At 58.6% G+C, this 14,185-nt stretch overlaps 1 protein-coding gene across 6 annotated transcripts in view; it reads right to left on the bottom strand.

The window, feature by feature from the left end:
- Positions 1 to 14,185, bottom strand: part of LOC119091329 (liprin-alpha-2) — a gene marked incomplete at its 5' end in the record, with an annotated part of 31,732 nt that extends 17,547 nt beyond the window's left edge. For all 6 annotated transcript variants that reach the window (XM_037214049.1, XM_037214053.1, XM_037214051.1 and 3 more), the window contains 4 exon segments: positions 8,031 to 8,222; positions 8,544 to 8,783; positions 9,734 to 9,877; positions 13,835 to 14,185. In XM_037214049.1, the coding sequence (XP_037069944.1) occupies positions 8,031 to 8,222; positions 8,544 to 8,783; positions 9,734 to 9,877; positions 13,835 to 14,089 (831 nt within the window).

The following is a 14,185-nucleotide window of genomic DNA, read 5'->3' as shown; positions in this document are numbered from 1 at the left end:
AGCGGCGACGGCCGACAACGCCGGACGTCGTACGCGCCGACGGCCGACACGCGGCCAGACTTCGCGAGCGCCGCTCGCGCGGCGCCAACACCCGCCTCGTCACGCATCGACCGCCATTCCGGACGCATGACGCACGGCGGTGACGGCAACACGATGCAGACCGCTGTCTTGTCAGTCGTCTGTCGGGGATCGTCACAACAAACACTGCTGGTGCTGGTCGGGTGCGTACCCCGGCTGCAGGGGCCCGCTCGTGCTCAAGCGACGCCTCAGTGAGCGGTTATTCACGGGCAAACCCGAACCGGAAGCTGCGGCGGATGACGAGGTGGGCTGACCATAAGCGCGCGCAAGCTAAAACATGACTCAAAACAAGCGCGTCCAGTCGTTCCGCTGGGCGGACAATGACCCCGGCCGTCGGCGCGCCTCTGGCCCCAGTTATTATCATCATCATCATGCCGCTCCGCACTTCCAACGCGTCTATACTCTGCACCCGCCCTCAAGTCCACTCCGACACCACGACCCTGAAGTCACTACGGATTGGTGCCAGGCTTCCGGCGCGAGGTTGGTCCGTAGACCTGCATCACCCCCGTGCCTGGCAGCATCAGTCTCCGTCTCAGCCTGACAGTCTCCTCAAAGTCTCGTCTACCGGGCTCACCAGAGCGTTCGCACGGCTCCATGCCGGCCAGCCGGGCATTCGCCCCATGCATGCAGTGCACACCGTCCGATTGGTGTCATTACAGCCGTCCGGTGTCATTACGGCCGATTCCGGCGGGGCTGCGGTCGGTTCGTGCCGCGGCTCCCTTTGCGGCACGGCATGACGGGCATCGGGTGCCGTCGGCATCGCTCTCAATTTCCACTCCGTAATTTACCGCTGTTCAGGCCGCTTTTAATTAGCTGACGGAACTTGGAACCGCTGACACTGATCGCACGGCCGCCCGGAGTACCGGCACTGGGGCACCGGCGGCGACACGCTGGTGTCGGGCCAGGCCGGCGTGCCCGCCCCTTACCCCGCCTGCATGACGTCCAGTTACGATCCAGTCATTTTGATCCAATCATGCGTCATTCATACCGTCTCCTTCCGTATCGTTTACCAGCGCTGAATTCAAGCCCATTCCAGCCTGAAACAGAAGCCAACACACCAAGGCGATATCATTTACCACGACATTCATGGCCGTTTCTTCGCTCTCATTCAGCAACGCACCATTCCCTTCCGCTCACGCCGTTGCAATCGGCCTGCGAACCGTCTATCTCAGCTCCAAGCGCTCTCATCTACCACCGTTCATTCATCTACGTCCCCACAGGTCATTGTTGTGCGTTCCCACAGTTATCATCCGCAAGAGAACCTTCAGGTTAGTTCCCGCCACCCTTGTTTACCCCAGCATCAGTAGGCACCGTTCCTGCCACTTATGTACCGCAGCACCATTCAACAAAGCTCTTGCTGTTGCCACAGCATCAACCAGCACCGTTCCCGCCACGCTTATGTACCGCAGCACCATTGCGCAAAGTTCTCGCTGTTGCCATAGCATCAGTCAGCACCGTTCCCGCCACGCTTATGTGCCGCGGAAACATTAAACAAAGTTCTCGCTGTTGCCACAGCACCAGTGACCACCGTTCCCGCCACGCTTATGCGCCACGGCAACATTTAACAAAGTTCTCGCTGTTGGCACAGCATCAGTCACCACCGTTCCCGCCACGCTTATGTACCGTAGCACCATTCAGCAAAGTTCTCGCTATTGTCACAGCATCAGTCAGCACCGTTCCCGCCAGACTTATGTACCGCGGCAACATTTAACAAAGTTTTCGTTGTCGCCACAGCATCATTCAGCGCCGTTCCCGTCGTCAACATTTACCACCGCACCACTCAGCGTCGTTCCCACCGTCAGCTACCGGCGCACCATGCAGCACCGCTCCCTCCCCCCGCAGCTCCGTCGAGCACCGTCCCTGTCGCTCTCATTTACCGCGGCTCCATTCAGCGCGGCTCGGGCCGTTTGCACGTAGCAGCCAGCCGGCGCGGCAGCAAAAACCGGGCCGGCGCGGCGGCAACAATGCGGGCGCGGCCGGCGCCGGCCGCGCCACGTGAATGCGGCCGTGCCGCGCGGCCGGCGCGCCGGAGACGGCCGGCGCTGGCGGACAAAGCCGGCAGGCCGTCGGCCGAGAGGTGGGCGGCGGCTCCGGAGACGGCCGGCGCGGCGTCGCCGCTGACGACCGAGGCGTGTCACCGGGGCGGCGGAGCGGAGGGGCGGGCCCCAGCCGGGCGCGTCGTGCGGCCGACACGCCGTCCGGGCGGCGGTCGGGGCGGGTGGAAGCGGACTCCCGGGCTCGATCTCAGCAATCATTCCCAGATCTCCACACCACAGGGTGATCTCAGAAATTGGCGCCGGAGATGAAGTGCGGCGTCACTGACATCCGTCGGTGGACACTGCTGCTGGTCGCAGCTGGGCCCGCCGGCTGCGCGCCACAGACCAGGCAGGTCAGCCTGTCATGACTCACATCAGAGTGGGTCGGACAATCTCAACAAACCAGCCAGCCAGCCAGCCAGCCGGTATACACGACCGCGGCAGCCTTCCCCACCACTGAGGGAGCGCCCCGCAGGCAGCCCAACTCCAGCCGCCCGACTGCCGTGATCAACATATTTGAATGCCGCTGATCGCGCCGAGCCGCCACGCCGCCACGCCAGCGCGCCCGCCACCGCTTCGCAAGTTGCGCCCAGAAATGGCAACTTCATGCCGTGCTTCTCCGTGCGTGGTGCCGCCTTCCCAAGTGGAGCTCATTTGCCAAACAGCATAATCCGACTTGCGAGGCATGCCCCGGCGGGCGGCCGTTGTCTTTGTTGACACGTCAGGTGACGGAATGTTTGGAGCACGGCGGCGACACAAAGGCCACTCCCTTAATCAGATTACCGACAACAACGTCATTCCAGCGGCCGCAGCGGCGGCGGCGGTGGCGGCGGTGCCTGTGCGGACAGGTCCGCTGGCGGGCAGACGGGGACACAGGGCCGGACACCTGATGGACGGACTGATGGATAGACAAACACGGGCAACGGGACACAACGACGCCGGGAAACGGGTGCTCGAGCCAGTGCAGACAGATAGTAGGATGGGCACATACGCAGACAAGCAGACGGGCAGACAAGGGGCGAGCGGGTAGACAGGGCCTCGCTCCGTTCGCAGGCGAGAAGACGGGGCTGTGTCTCTTCAGGGGGGGGGGGGGGGGGGGCGGAGAGGGGGAAGGAGCGAGGCGGGATGGGTCTGTGATCATGGGCATGGGGAGAGGCGGCGGAGGTCGCTGTTCAGAACGGGGGGGAGGAGGGGGGGGGGGGGGAGAAAGGCGGTGAAGGTTCCTGTTCAAAGGGGAGCGGGGGTGAGGCGGTGTCCGTCCTGTCCAATAACGGGGGAAGAGACGGTGGAGGTCCCTGTTCAGAAGGGAGGGGAGAGACGGTCTCAGTCCCTGTTCACGAGGCGGAGGTGGGGGGGGGGGGGGGGGGGGGGGAGGCGGTCTCCGCCCGGGGGTGGCGATGCGTGACATCCAAGGCCGGGGACGACCGACCGTCGGTCGGCTGGACCGACGGGCGGGCCGACGGGCGGCACCACTTCCGGCCGGCAGATCGATGCACCGATCGGCGCGCTGATCGACTGTTTACACGGCCGGATCGCACTCTGGCCAAACAGCGCTGCCGCCGGCGCCGGCGGCCGGTGGCTGGCCGAGGTGCGTCTGAAGCCGGTGCTGTGCGGGCCGGCGAGCGCGGCGGCGCCGCCGCGCCAGTCCCGGCCAGGGCGCCGCGCCCGTCCGGGCCACAGCACGGGCGCGGCCGTCGCCAGGCCGACGGAGGTGCAGCGGATTAATCACCCGCGCCGGGGCGCGCGGTGGCTGCACTGTCACGGCGCGCCCGGCGGGAGGCCGCCGGTGGCCACCGTTGGTTCCGCACAGGCCAACGGCTGTCATGGATGTGCACTGGACGGCGTGGCCGGCGATGCTTCGCCGGTGATGTGTTTACCGGCGCCCGGCCAACCAACACGTGACGAGCTGCCTCGAGCGGCCAGGCCAATTTACCGTCAAGTGGACTGTTGTGCATCACGCTCTCGGGCTAACGCTGCCGGTGTGGTCAGCAGACGCGTGTTACGGGGAAACGAGCGGCCTCTCAATCATGCGCCTGTCTGTTTAAGGACAAGCGGCCTTGCAGCGGACCGGTAAAATGTGCCAGTATCAATATGCGTCTAGATTAGCCCTGCAGCTGAAAAATGGCTGGCCGGCTAAATTTCCGCACTTTACTGGAGGCCGCTGCCAAGTTACAGTATTCGAGGAAGAGTCTGCCCCGAGGATCGACCATCACGTGTCGAGTTTTCGGAAAGGCTCGAGCGCTTCCGCCAGTCGGGCGTTCGATGGGGCTCAGCAGCACAGTAACTCAACGCCACACAGCGAGCTGCGAGCGGCCCGGCAGCGGCGGAACAAAGCCATCGGGTCTGTGGCGGCGCCCCGGCAGCCACTGGCGCCCGAGGCACGGCCAACAGAGCCGCCCCGCTGGACCAAGCTCTGGCCGGCCGGCCGAGATCCCCTCAGTGACGCCGGCTCGCCCGCCGCCGAGGCGACCGGTGCCACCGGGTCAGGCCGCTGTTTGCCTGTTGATGGTAAGGGGGAGGGGGCAGACATCGCCCGACCACCGCCGCCGGCGCCGTCGCCTGTGCAAAGCATGCGCCCATTAGGCTGCGAGAGTGCGATGGGGCGCGCCTCGAGCAAACGGCCGCCCGGTCGCCGGCCTGTCGCGGGCGGCAGCCGTCAGAGCCGGCGCCGCCGGTGGCGACGGCGGCAACGGCCGACACCACGCGGACGACTGCACATGTCCGGAGGGGGGGGGGGGGCAGGGTGGTACCGTCCGCTCCGTCCTGGCCGCGCCTCTGACACCGCAGCGTCCCCGTTCGTCTCGCAGACGGCACCGACATGGCCGTCAGTGTCGTCTCAGCCGCGACCACCGCCGAAACGGTTCAGGCGGTGCGTGCCGCCCGCTCCACCGGCGGTGGTCCGCTACAGCCTGGGCCACGGCACGCCCGTGTACTGTACGCTGCCACCCGAGAGGAAACTCTGCCAAGCTACGCCTATCACAGTGACAGGGCGTCCTTCTAAAAGGATACACCACGCGCGCTGTTGGGACGGGGGAACAACACCCAGCACGGCTGACGAGAGACGGTGCGCTCCAGGGAGGTGCAGCGGCCGTTGGGTCCGCCTCGGCACGGTGCGGGGTCGAGGTCAACGCCAGCCCCCTCACCAACACGCCACTGGACCGCCGTCTGCTCCATTCACAAGTAGATCTGTCTCTGCATGATGGGCTGACCAATTATGTGGCGAGAGGGCCGTGTCCAGTGGCGGCGCGCTGGACAGCGTGGCGCGGGGCACTGGCGGCCACGCACCACCACGAACGTATGGACCTGTCGTCCGCAAGCACACCGGCGGCGCAGCGCAGGGCCGACAGCGCCGAGACGAAGCTCCCTGTTTCTTGGTGAGTGAAAGTGCCTACACTGCGTGAGTGATTGATGTCTGGTACCGCGGCGCATCTCGTCCTTAATTATTTACATCTGATAAGCACAACAGAAGACAACAACATCAGTAACAACCTGTAACGTAAAGGCCGTTGTTGTCGCCAGATAAGCGGACCTAGTTCTCCCATGTAGCAGACGGCATACCCACGTGAGCCCTGGGCACCCGCCACGCGGTGAGACGCCCACAAAAAACCGCACGCTATAAATGGCAGCGCGACACGAATACCGGAATCCCGTCACCGCATGGTCGACAGTCGTGTGCCATTGAGGCTTTATGACACACTCAGCAGCTGAGGCTACACGGCGTCGCCTGCCCTCGCCCTGGCAGGAAGGACGGGCACTGCGGGATGGTCGACAGTCACTGACTGCCACACCGGACACTGCCTCTGCCGGACACAAGCCTCGGCCGCCCGCAGACCGAGCGGGTGTATGCCGGGGTGGCAGCGGTCGCCGCGCCAGGAGCGCCGCACGCGCCGGCCGGCCGCAGCGGCGGCACGTAACCCGGCCGGCGCCTAATGGGAAGCCCTCCCGACCACGAGAGGAATGCCGACGCCTCGGCGCGGCGTCTCTCCCGCCGCGATGGCCGGAATGCGGCGATTTCACCGGCCGTTTGGCGACACACGCATACAAACACACGACTGGGAGCCGGACTCGCCGGCGGGGCTCGTCGCCAGTCGTCTGCTGCCGTACCGGGCCAGTGGCGGACTTAATCCAAGCCGTCCCACCAGCCGGCTGCACGTGCTCCTGCCCGCTCACGCATCTCAATAGGCGCAAGTAGCCGTCAAATGAATATTTGAGGGCGACACGTTCAGCTAATAAAAACTATCTTAGGTCACGGGTGTCGTTTGGACAGCGCGAAATACCCCAACGGAGTTCTAGCCAGGTAAACGTACGCCATCACTGGCCATGCTCAATGTGCCAGTTGTTCCACCGCGTCGCATCTGTCCGGTTAGCATCCAGTGGAGGATACTGAGCCGACATAAGCCGGTCTCGCCTTGTACGGCGCCCCATTCCGACCAATGGGACGTCCTCGCCCGCTGGACTCTCTGTTTGGCCATCAACGGACAATCTGCGGTTGTTTAATGCTCATATCGTCAGCAACCGATCTTCAGGTGGCACGCAACGGCACGGCACCCCTGCTGTGAACGTCAGCACGCCACCCCGCCGGCCTCAGTCCGGAACGGCGGGGGGGGGGACACTGCACACCAGGTACACCGAAGGCCACCGCTCCTGACACATCCAGCCAGGCGCCGCCGCTGCCTAGACGGGCGCTGTCACGGCCTGAAGGCAGCATCAAAGCCGGGCCGCCGGCGCTCGTCCGAAAACGGCGTCAGCCAGCAGTGCTGTCCGTGGGAGCGGGCCGCGCCGGGCGGCCGCTGGCACGCGCCGGCCGGCCCTCCGCTGGCCCAGCGCCCCGCCACACTCTGCCCGCCCGGCGCCAATCGTGTTTGACAGGCCACGTTATGGTTGGAGCGGAGCAGGTTGGGCCGCGGCGCGTGGCGCACTAGCAGCGGCGTCGGCACGGCGTGCGCACGGCCCGGGGCGGCCGGGGCCAGCCCGCGGGGGCCGGGGCCACCCCGGGTGGCCGGGGTCGGCTCGGGGAGGGCCGAGGCCGGAGGCACACCGAACTCCAGGGCTCTCGACAGCGTATATCGTTGTTCCTCTCGCATCTCATCCATCAGCCGCATTGCTGCCCACATTTATCTCAGGAGGCCGCGGCATCCAGCGCTGTGAACGACCAATACCCATCGCATCCACGCCAGATCGGCATCGTCGCCTTCCGCAGAGCGTTGAGCCGCAGCAGCCACCATGGCCGGTGCGTGCCGTGTTTAACAGACGCCGCACGAGCCAGCTCGCTCGGCCGCCTGGGGTGGCGCCGCTGGAGCCAGCTCTCTAGGGCGCGCCAACGGCGATAACAATGCACACTCACATCCGACGCAAAGTGAGAGCCCGACCCGCTACGGCACGCCATGTCGGACCCCCGGGTGTCGGTGGGGCGTGTTGCCAAAACGTGGCCTGCGTGGAAGTGTGGGTTGTCGCGCGGCCCCCGGCGGCCGGTCGCCGCTCGTCGGCCACCTCTAACGCACGAGCGCCGCGTGACCCCGAGCATCCAATCGTCAGTAATCGTTCATGACTGGTTAGCATAGCAACATCTGGGAATGTTAACTAAACAATCAATTGGCTGTCTTACGCCAATCAATTCATTTTTATCAACATACTGACGGGCGTGGATCTCGATCCATCAAATGGACGAGGCGTCTACGCACTCTGACAGGGACAAAAACCAGCCGTCGGCGACAGTCTTTCACAAACTAATCACCAGAATAGCGGTTCACTAACTAACCAGAACCGTCCACCCGAACAGCGGCTGTCCACACCGCTAACACGGGGCGCCCACCAAACAGCAGGCCGTCGGCCGCCGCCCGGCCAGCCCGCGGCCGCCGTCCGGTCAGCGCAGCCGAGTCCCGGAGCCGGAGCCGGCGCCCGGCTGCCGCCGCTCACCTGGATCTCGATGATCTTGCGCAGCTCGGCGGCCGCCTCCTCGGCCACCGCCTCGATGCCGCCGTTGGTGAGCGAGCCGCCGGCGCCGGCCGGGTGCCCGTTGGACGGCGCCTCCGACTCGGCGTCGCCGCCGGCGTCCGGAGCCGCCGGCGCCGGCTTGGCCTCCAGCTTGCCCAGCTTCACCCAGTTCAGCTGGCGGCGGGAGGACAGTGGTTAGCTCAAGGTCAGGTCAGGTCAGGTCAGGTCAGATCAGGTCAGATCAGATCAGATCAGATCAGATAGTCAGGTCAAGTCAGGTCAGGTCAGGTCGGGTTGGGTCGAGTCGGCCCAGTGGACGGCAGTCCGCACTGCGGGGCCACGGCTAAGTCAACTTCAGAACGCCTCCCACCGAGACTCACAAGACACTACCCGTCCAGACAGCGGGCCGGACGACGAACAGAACAGACACATAATATTTTATCAAATCAGACACAGGGCGATCCAATCTCGGACTCGTGCAGCCCCGGACCGTACCTCGTCCTTGGTGTTATTGAGCTCCTCCTCCAGCGCGTTGTTCTTCTCGAGCGCGACTCGCAGCCGGTCCCGGACGCGCTCGTCCAGCGCCTTGTGGTGCTCGAACAGGCTCTTGAGCGCCTTGAGCACCTCGGCCTCGGAGGAGACGCCCTGCTGGGCGGCCGCCTGGCGCTTCACCACGGTCATCTTGAGCGACTTCTCATGCCGCGCCACCAGACATTCCAGGTGTTCCAGCAACAGCTGCCAAAGCGCCCGACGCCATGAATCGCGTGCACAGTAAGCACCACGCCACCAGACACCGGCCGCTCCAGCGGCAGCATCTGCCGAAGCGGGCGAGCACAAAGCACAGTGGGTGTTGTGGGAAGTGCTGAGTGCGGTGCCAACGTCAGGCAGTTGTTTCAGGGTTAGGCTGTAACTCTTCCGGCCACTGCTGATAATCCCAGGGGATTGAAGTAGGCGGTGGCGTTCTGGCTTACCCTCCACACAGACACTTACCCTGCACACGGAACGCAGCCGGGGGTTTGTGGACGCTCGGATGGGGCTCGGCGCCAGGGCGGCGGCGATGCCGTCTCATGGCTGCCAGTCACAGCGCACGCCGATGGCACGAGGCGTCGCGCCAAGGTGCAGGAGGAAGCGGGCAATGAGGACAGGAGGGTGAATCACAGTGAGCATAGCAGCAGGTCAGCTGACAACTTAGCCTGGGAGCAGGAGGGGAAGCGTGGGCACGCTGTGAGGACGATGAGGTCAAGTGACGCCTCAGCCAGGAGCTAAGAGTAAAGGTGGCGGAAGCGTGGGCACGCTGTAAGGACACTGCGAGATAAAATGAAACTTCGCCTGCGGCGCCTGCTGACTGACCCACTCCAATCGGCGGGCTCCTGCGGCGGCGGGGCGCGCCGCAGTGCCACAGCGCTGGCGACGCCGCGGCAGCCGGCACACGGTCAACCGCGGAAACGCGCCGGCTCGGTCGCCGGATACGGGTGGCACCGGCCGCAGGGCCGCACGTGATGCCGCAGCTGCAGCGTCACGTCCAGCCACCAGACTGGGATGGGATAACGCGGGCGCCTGAAGCACTTCCAGCATCAGAATGTGCGATAACTCTATATGCATCCATCCAACAAAGAATGTTAGTGATGGACCCCATGCTATGAGGCGTTCTGTTTGCGATCGCCACGCGCCCAGAGCATACGCACCCTGGTGTTGTTTCTCTCCGCTTTCAGTTCGGCAATCTCCTCTTCCTTCTCCAGTATTTGGTCCCTGGCCTGGTTCAGTTCTTTGGTGAGCGCCGACGCCTCTTGCCGCGCCTGGTTCAGGTCCTTCGTCAACGACGTGAATTCCTGCGGCACGAGCCGACCGGGGTTACGGAAGACCAGGCAGATGACAGAGCTGCCGTCAGGGGCACAAACACAAGTCTTTCTCACCGAACATAACGGCACCACAACGCTGGAAGAAGGAAGTCCAGGCGTGTACGTCACACAACCTTATTGTCTTGCGGTTTATTCGTCTTCCCAACGCATCACAAAGTCAATGACCTACTAATCAAGAGCCCACATGATCACGTCAACGGAAGACACCAAGGACAAGATTGTTGAAGCAAAATGCGAGACAGAGATTCGTGAGTTTTGATACTTCAACGAAAGCTATAATGCATAAATGTTCTATCATGAGGTGAAACTTAGAAGAAAGACATAAAGATCAACAGCGCGTCACGCTTTACTATAGATAGGCAAATGTACAATGGAGAGATCCATTGATAAAACATGAAAAAAACGGAAGCCATCAATCTCCGGTCCGATCGCGTCTACGCAACGGGACTCCCGCGCTTCTCAGACGTCCACCTAGTCTTCATCCGCACAGAATCTAATACTGCGCTCGAGGCCCAGGGGAGCGGTTCTCGTGCAGCTATTTGCTGGTGGGGAGCGTGTCCCGGGCCTCAGTACACATGTCGGTGACGTAAGCTGCGGCCGGTCGGCCCGTTGCCCCGGCGAGTCTATCTTATCAGCCGGGAGAGCGGAGTCACACGCACGCACACATACGCGCATGCCGGGCGAGCGACACGTGACGGCGGACAGACATTCGGTCCAGCCGCGGCGGCCCGCGCCTGTGAGCAACGCAACGAACAAAAACGCCTAAATCTCCGGAAAATAGACAAAGTGAAAGGAACCCACAAATATTCCCGCAACTGGCAGCATACTTCTTCATGCCAATAAAACACTGGTTTAAATTGCATTGCACCAGACTCGCTGTCACTGGGAATTGTTGTAGTGGCCCTGTGCCAACACCAAGCCCAGGTGGGACGAAATGATACACAACAATACACCATAACATATACATATAATATGTCCATTCTCCTGATGTGCTTCGGACGCGTCAGCCCGCGTGCGCGAGCAGCGGAAAACACGACAAGAGCAGATAGTCCCGGCAACGGCGAACAGGTCCCCTGGCCGGCCACCAGAATGCAGCAGATGCCCCGGGCATGACGAGAGAGTGGTGACACAATGGCCACAGTCTGTAGCCTGAACCACACAGCATAGACAATACCACCATACAAATGTATTCTACCTGTCCCATGGCACAGTTCCCCTGACGAAATGGGGAAAAGAGATGAGTGCACAAAACATGGCGCATATGTTTGTCATGGTACCATTGAAATTTAAACCACAGAGTAAAGCCATCCTTGCACTAACACCAGTAATCCTTTATTTCAATGCAGCTGACGTAGACACCAAAATAGCAGTGTTAATTTGGTCATGTCTTTAAATCCCAAGCACCCTCCTTTGGGGTACAATTTTTGTATCTAAAGGCCATACAGGCACTTCTGATCCTGTCCGGCACAGCTCAAACTCACAAGGTAATTTGGGCCTTTCAACACTTCCAATGATACAACCAATAAGTACAGACAACTGATGGAGGGACATGTGCAAAGCATGAACCAATGCCAAAAAGGTGTCATTTTGTGGAGATAAGGGCATCTCTAGGGTTTTTGTCCGAGGAAACGGGGAAGCTGATGGTTGGTACAGAAACCACCATTAATGTCCCTGGTCGGAGGCTGAACAATTTTTGGAACCCTTATTGCTAGGCATTGGATCACAATAAGTTTATATTGTAAACAAAGCTCATCATGCATGTCTTCTTAAGAGATACACATGTGATGCAACAAAACTTTGCTTGGAGTTTGGATGGCTTCATGATTGATCCATTACAGAACATACACACAGGCAGGGTTCGGCATACACATAACAGCCTACTAAGACCAGCATCAATGTTTATAGGACGTGGCCAAGGTACAGGTACCTCTGCAATTGACTGATGCTCAACTACTGCCTTAACCTTGTTTGATCTAAATTAAAAACAGCGCCACAAAATGAGGATAATAACACAGATGTGGTATCAGTTCTGTACATTGTAAATATTACTGTTATCCCATAACATGACACACATGGTAAACACCCTCTAACATATACCACAAGATGTAAACCTATATCCTCATTACATGTTCAAGTGAGTAGAAATATCAATAGTTGCAATGGTCATTTTTGTAAGTCATCAATGCCATAGCCCCAAGTGAAAATTATGCCTGATTTCCTTTGAACTCAATGTAAGCCCTTGCCTCCTGGTGGCCTATGTCCAATATTTGGCCAGATGGTGTGGATTTTCCAGAGGCCCAAGAACAAGATCACCAGGTCGTTTGTGCCCCGAAGAAAGCGTCGTCTGCCATTATATGAAGCATAGGTGAGATTCATAGAAGGGAAAATTTCATAACTATGCACCTTTACATAGTTATGTAATATCTTTAAAATGCATGTTTATAATGTTATTCATAGTTTTAAAGATGTCTGAGCACCATGTTCATGTTTCATTGGAAACAAAGAGTTGCCTGAGGGACCCATGAATTAAAACCAATTTTGCTTCTCAGAAAATTTGCTGTGCAGGTGGAATTATATTGTGTTTAAAAACTTGGAAGTGATCCTGTTCCAGCATAAACTGCATTTGAATTCATGTTTTTGTTGTGGATTTGTTTTCAGTACAATCTTCCCAGGCCCCAGCTTGTCAGATGTGTGCTCTTTGTGCACCAGGACTTCATACAAGTCTCCCATGCAGCAAATGAATTTTACACATACTGGGATGGTACATTTCACCTCAGTTTCAGTCTGCATAACACAACAGATTTAAAGATTTGACAAGACCTTGTTGATGCAGGGTGGGACAGGTTAAGGCAGTTTGGGCACAGGAATTCCTCCATCTGTGCAGCTCATGGAGCATTGGGCCAGGTATTGAGCTATGACATAAATTTGACTGAACCCCCAAAAAAGAAGCCTCAAGTCTAGACAATGATATGGGAAAGGCCATGCATGACTGGAAGGGCAGCCAAAGACCACACTTGTCTCCAATGTCCTGTAGTTATGTGCTGCATTTATCTTAATTATGTCACAGTTATCTGAATGTGATAGAAGCTTGGGTTCTTCTCCTTGCTGAACAGGTAAACTAGCAGCATACCTCTCACCAGATAGGCCAGTGGTCAAGATAATTGATCCAAAGCCACAAGGTTTTATTTTTTGCCTTGCCAATTGTGATGCCTTTTAGCATGCTGCAAAACTGGTAAAGCAAAAATGCCATGGAAAGCATTGAATGGTATGTCATATATGTGATGCTGACTGCCCTTGACATAGCAATGGTGTAATTAGTATGCAGTAGATGCAACTAGACCCAAGTCAGTAGCCAGTACATGCAAAAGAATGTCACACAAAATTTTGGAGACCTACCAGCTATCAGATTTTTAGGCCTCACATAAGCAGAGAAGTTGGCTACCCCATTTAAGTCTGGAATGGACCTGCTCCACACCCCCATCTAGTAGCCCACCCATCTTTTCAGGTTGGCCTCAGCACTGCAACCTTCCCCATGTTAGTTAGATAGCTTGCATAGCAACCCAAGTGCCAAAAAAATAATCAAATCCACTGTCATAAACACCTACAGGGCACTGGTGCATCACACCTCATGCTTACATACTACACTCAAGCTAGACCAAATTACACAAATTCTGAAGTGATTTTTGGATGACTTTTATGTTTGCTTGAAACTATCTTTGCAGCATCACAAATCATTTCAAAATTCACATTCTATGAGTTAAAACTGGTGCAATTATTTACCAAACCGGGCACTCAGATTTACACTACACATGTATAAATGATGCTGCTACATCTTCAGAAATTCACACATTTTTCATTTCTGGCAGTCTGGGCCAGTATGTGTAACAGAGTTCAAAAATCTGGCACTCAGTTTTATTTTGTTCCTACCTGAGGAAGGTTGGCATCTATCTGTTTTTGTAAATTGTTTCTCTCCTCTTCCACTTCATGTAATCGTGTTTCTGTTTCATGGAGTCGTTCTTGAATATCACGATTTGTTTCCATTAGCTTCTGGCGCTCCCCTAGCATGGAGACCATCAATTCCTCAAAGTTTGGGTCTTCCCCACCAAACGATGAGTTGCGCTGACTCACATTGTCCTCAGAGATTGTGGGCATCACGTCGCACATTGACATCATGTAAGACATTTTGGGTTATCTTTTCCACCAATCTACATTAATATAACGGCTACAGTTCACTCCTAACACAAAATTTCCTATACACTATTTCTTTATCAGTTCACT

The sequence above is a fragment of the Pollicipes pollicipes genome, unplaced genomic scaffold, assembly GCF_011947565.3.
Source record: "Pollicipes pollicipes isolate AB1234 unplaced genomic scaffold, Ppol_2.1 Scaffold_3447;HRSCAF=4054_pilon_pilon_pilon, whole genome shotgun sequence".
NCBI classification, from domain to species: Eukaryota; Metazoa; Arthropoda; class Thecostraca; order Pollicipedomorpha; family Pollicipedidae; genus Pollicipes; species Pollicipes pollicipes.
Note: the sequence above shows the minus strand (reverse complement) of the source record. Positions and strands in the feature narration are given on the sequence as shown.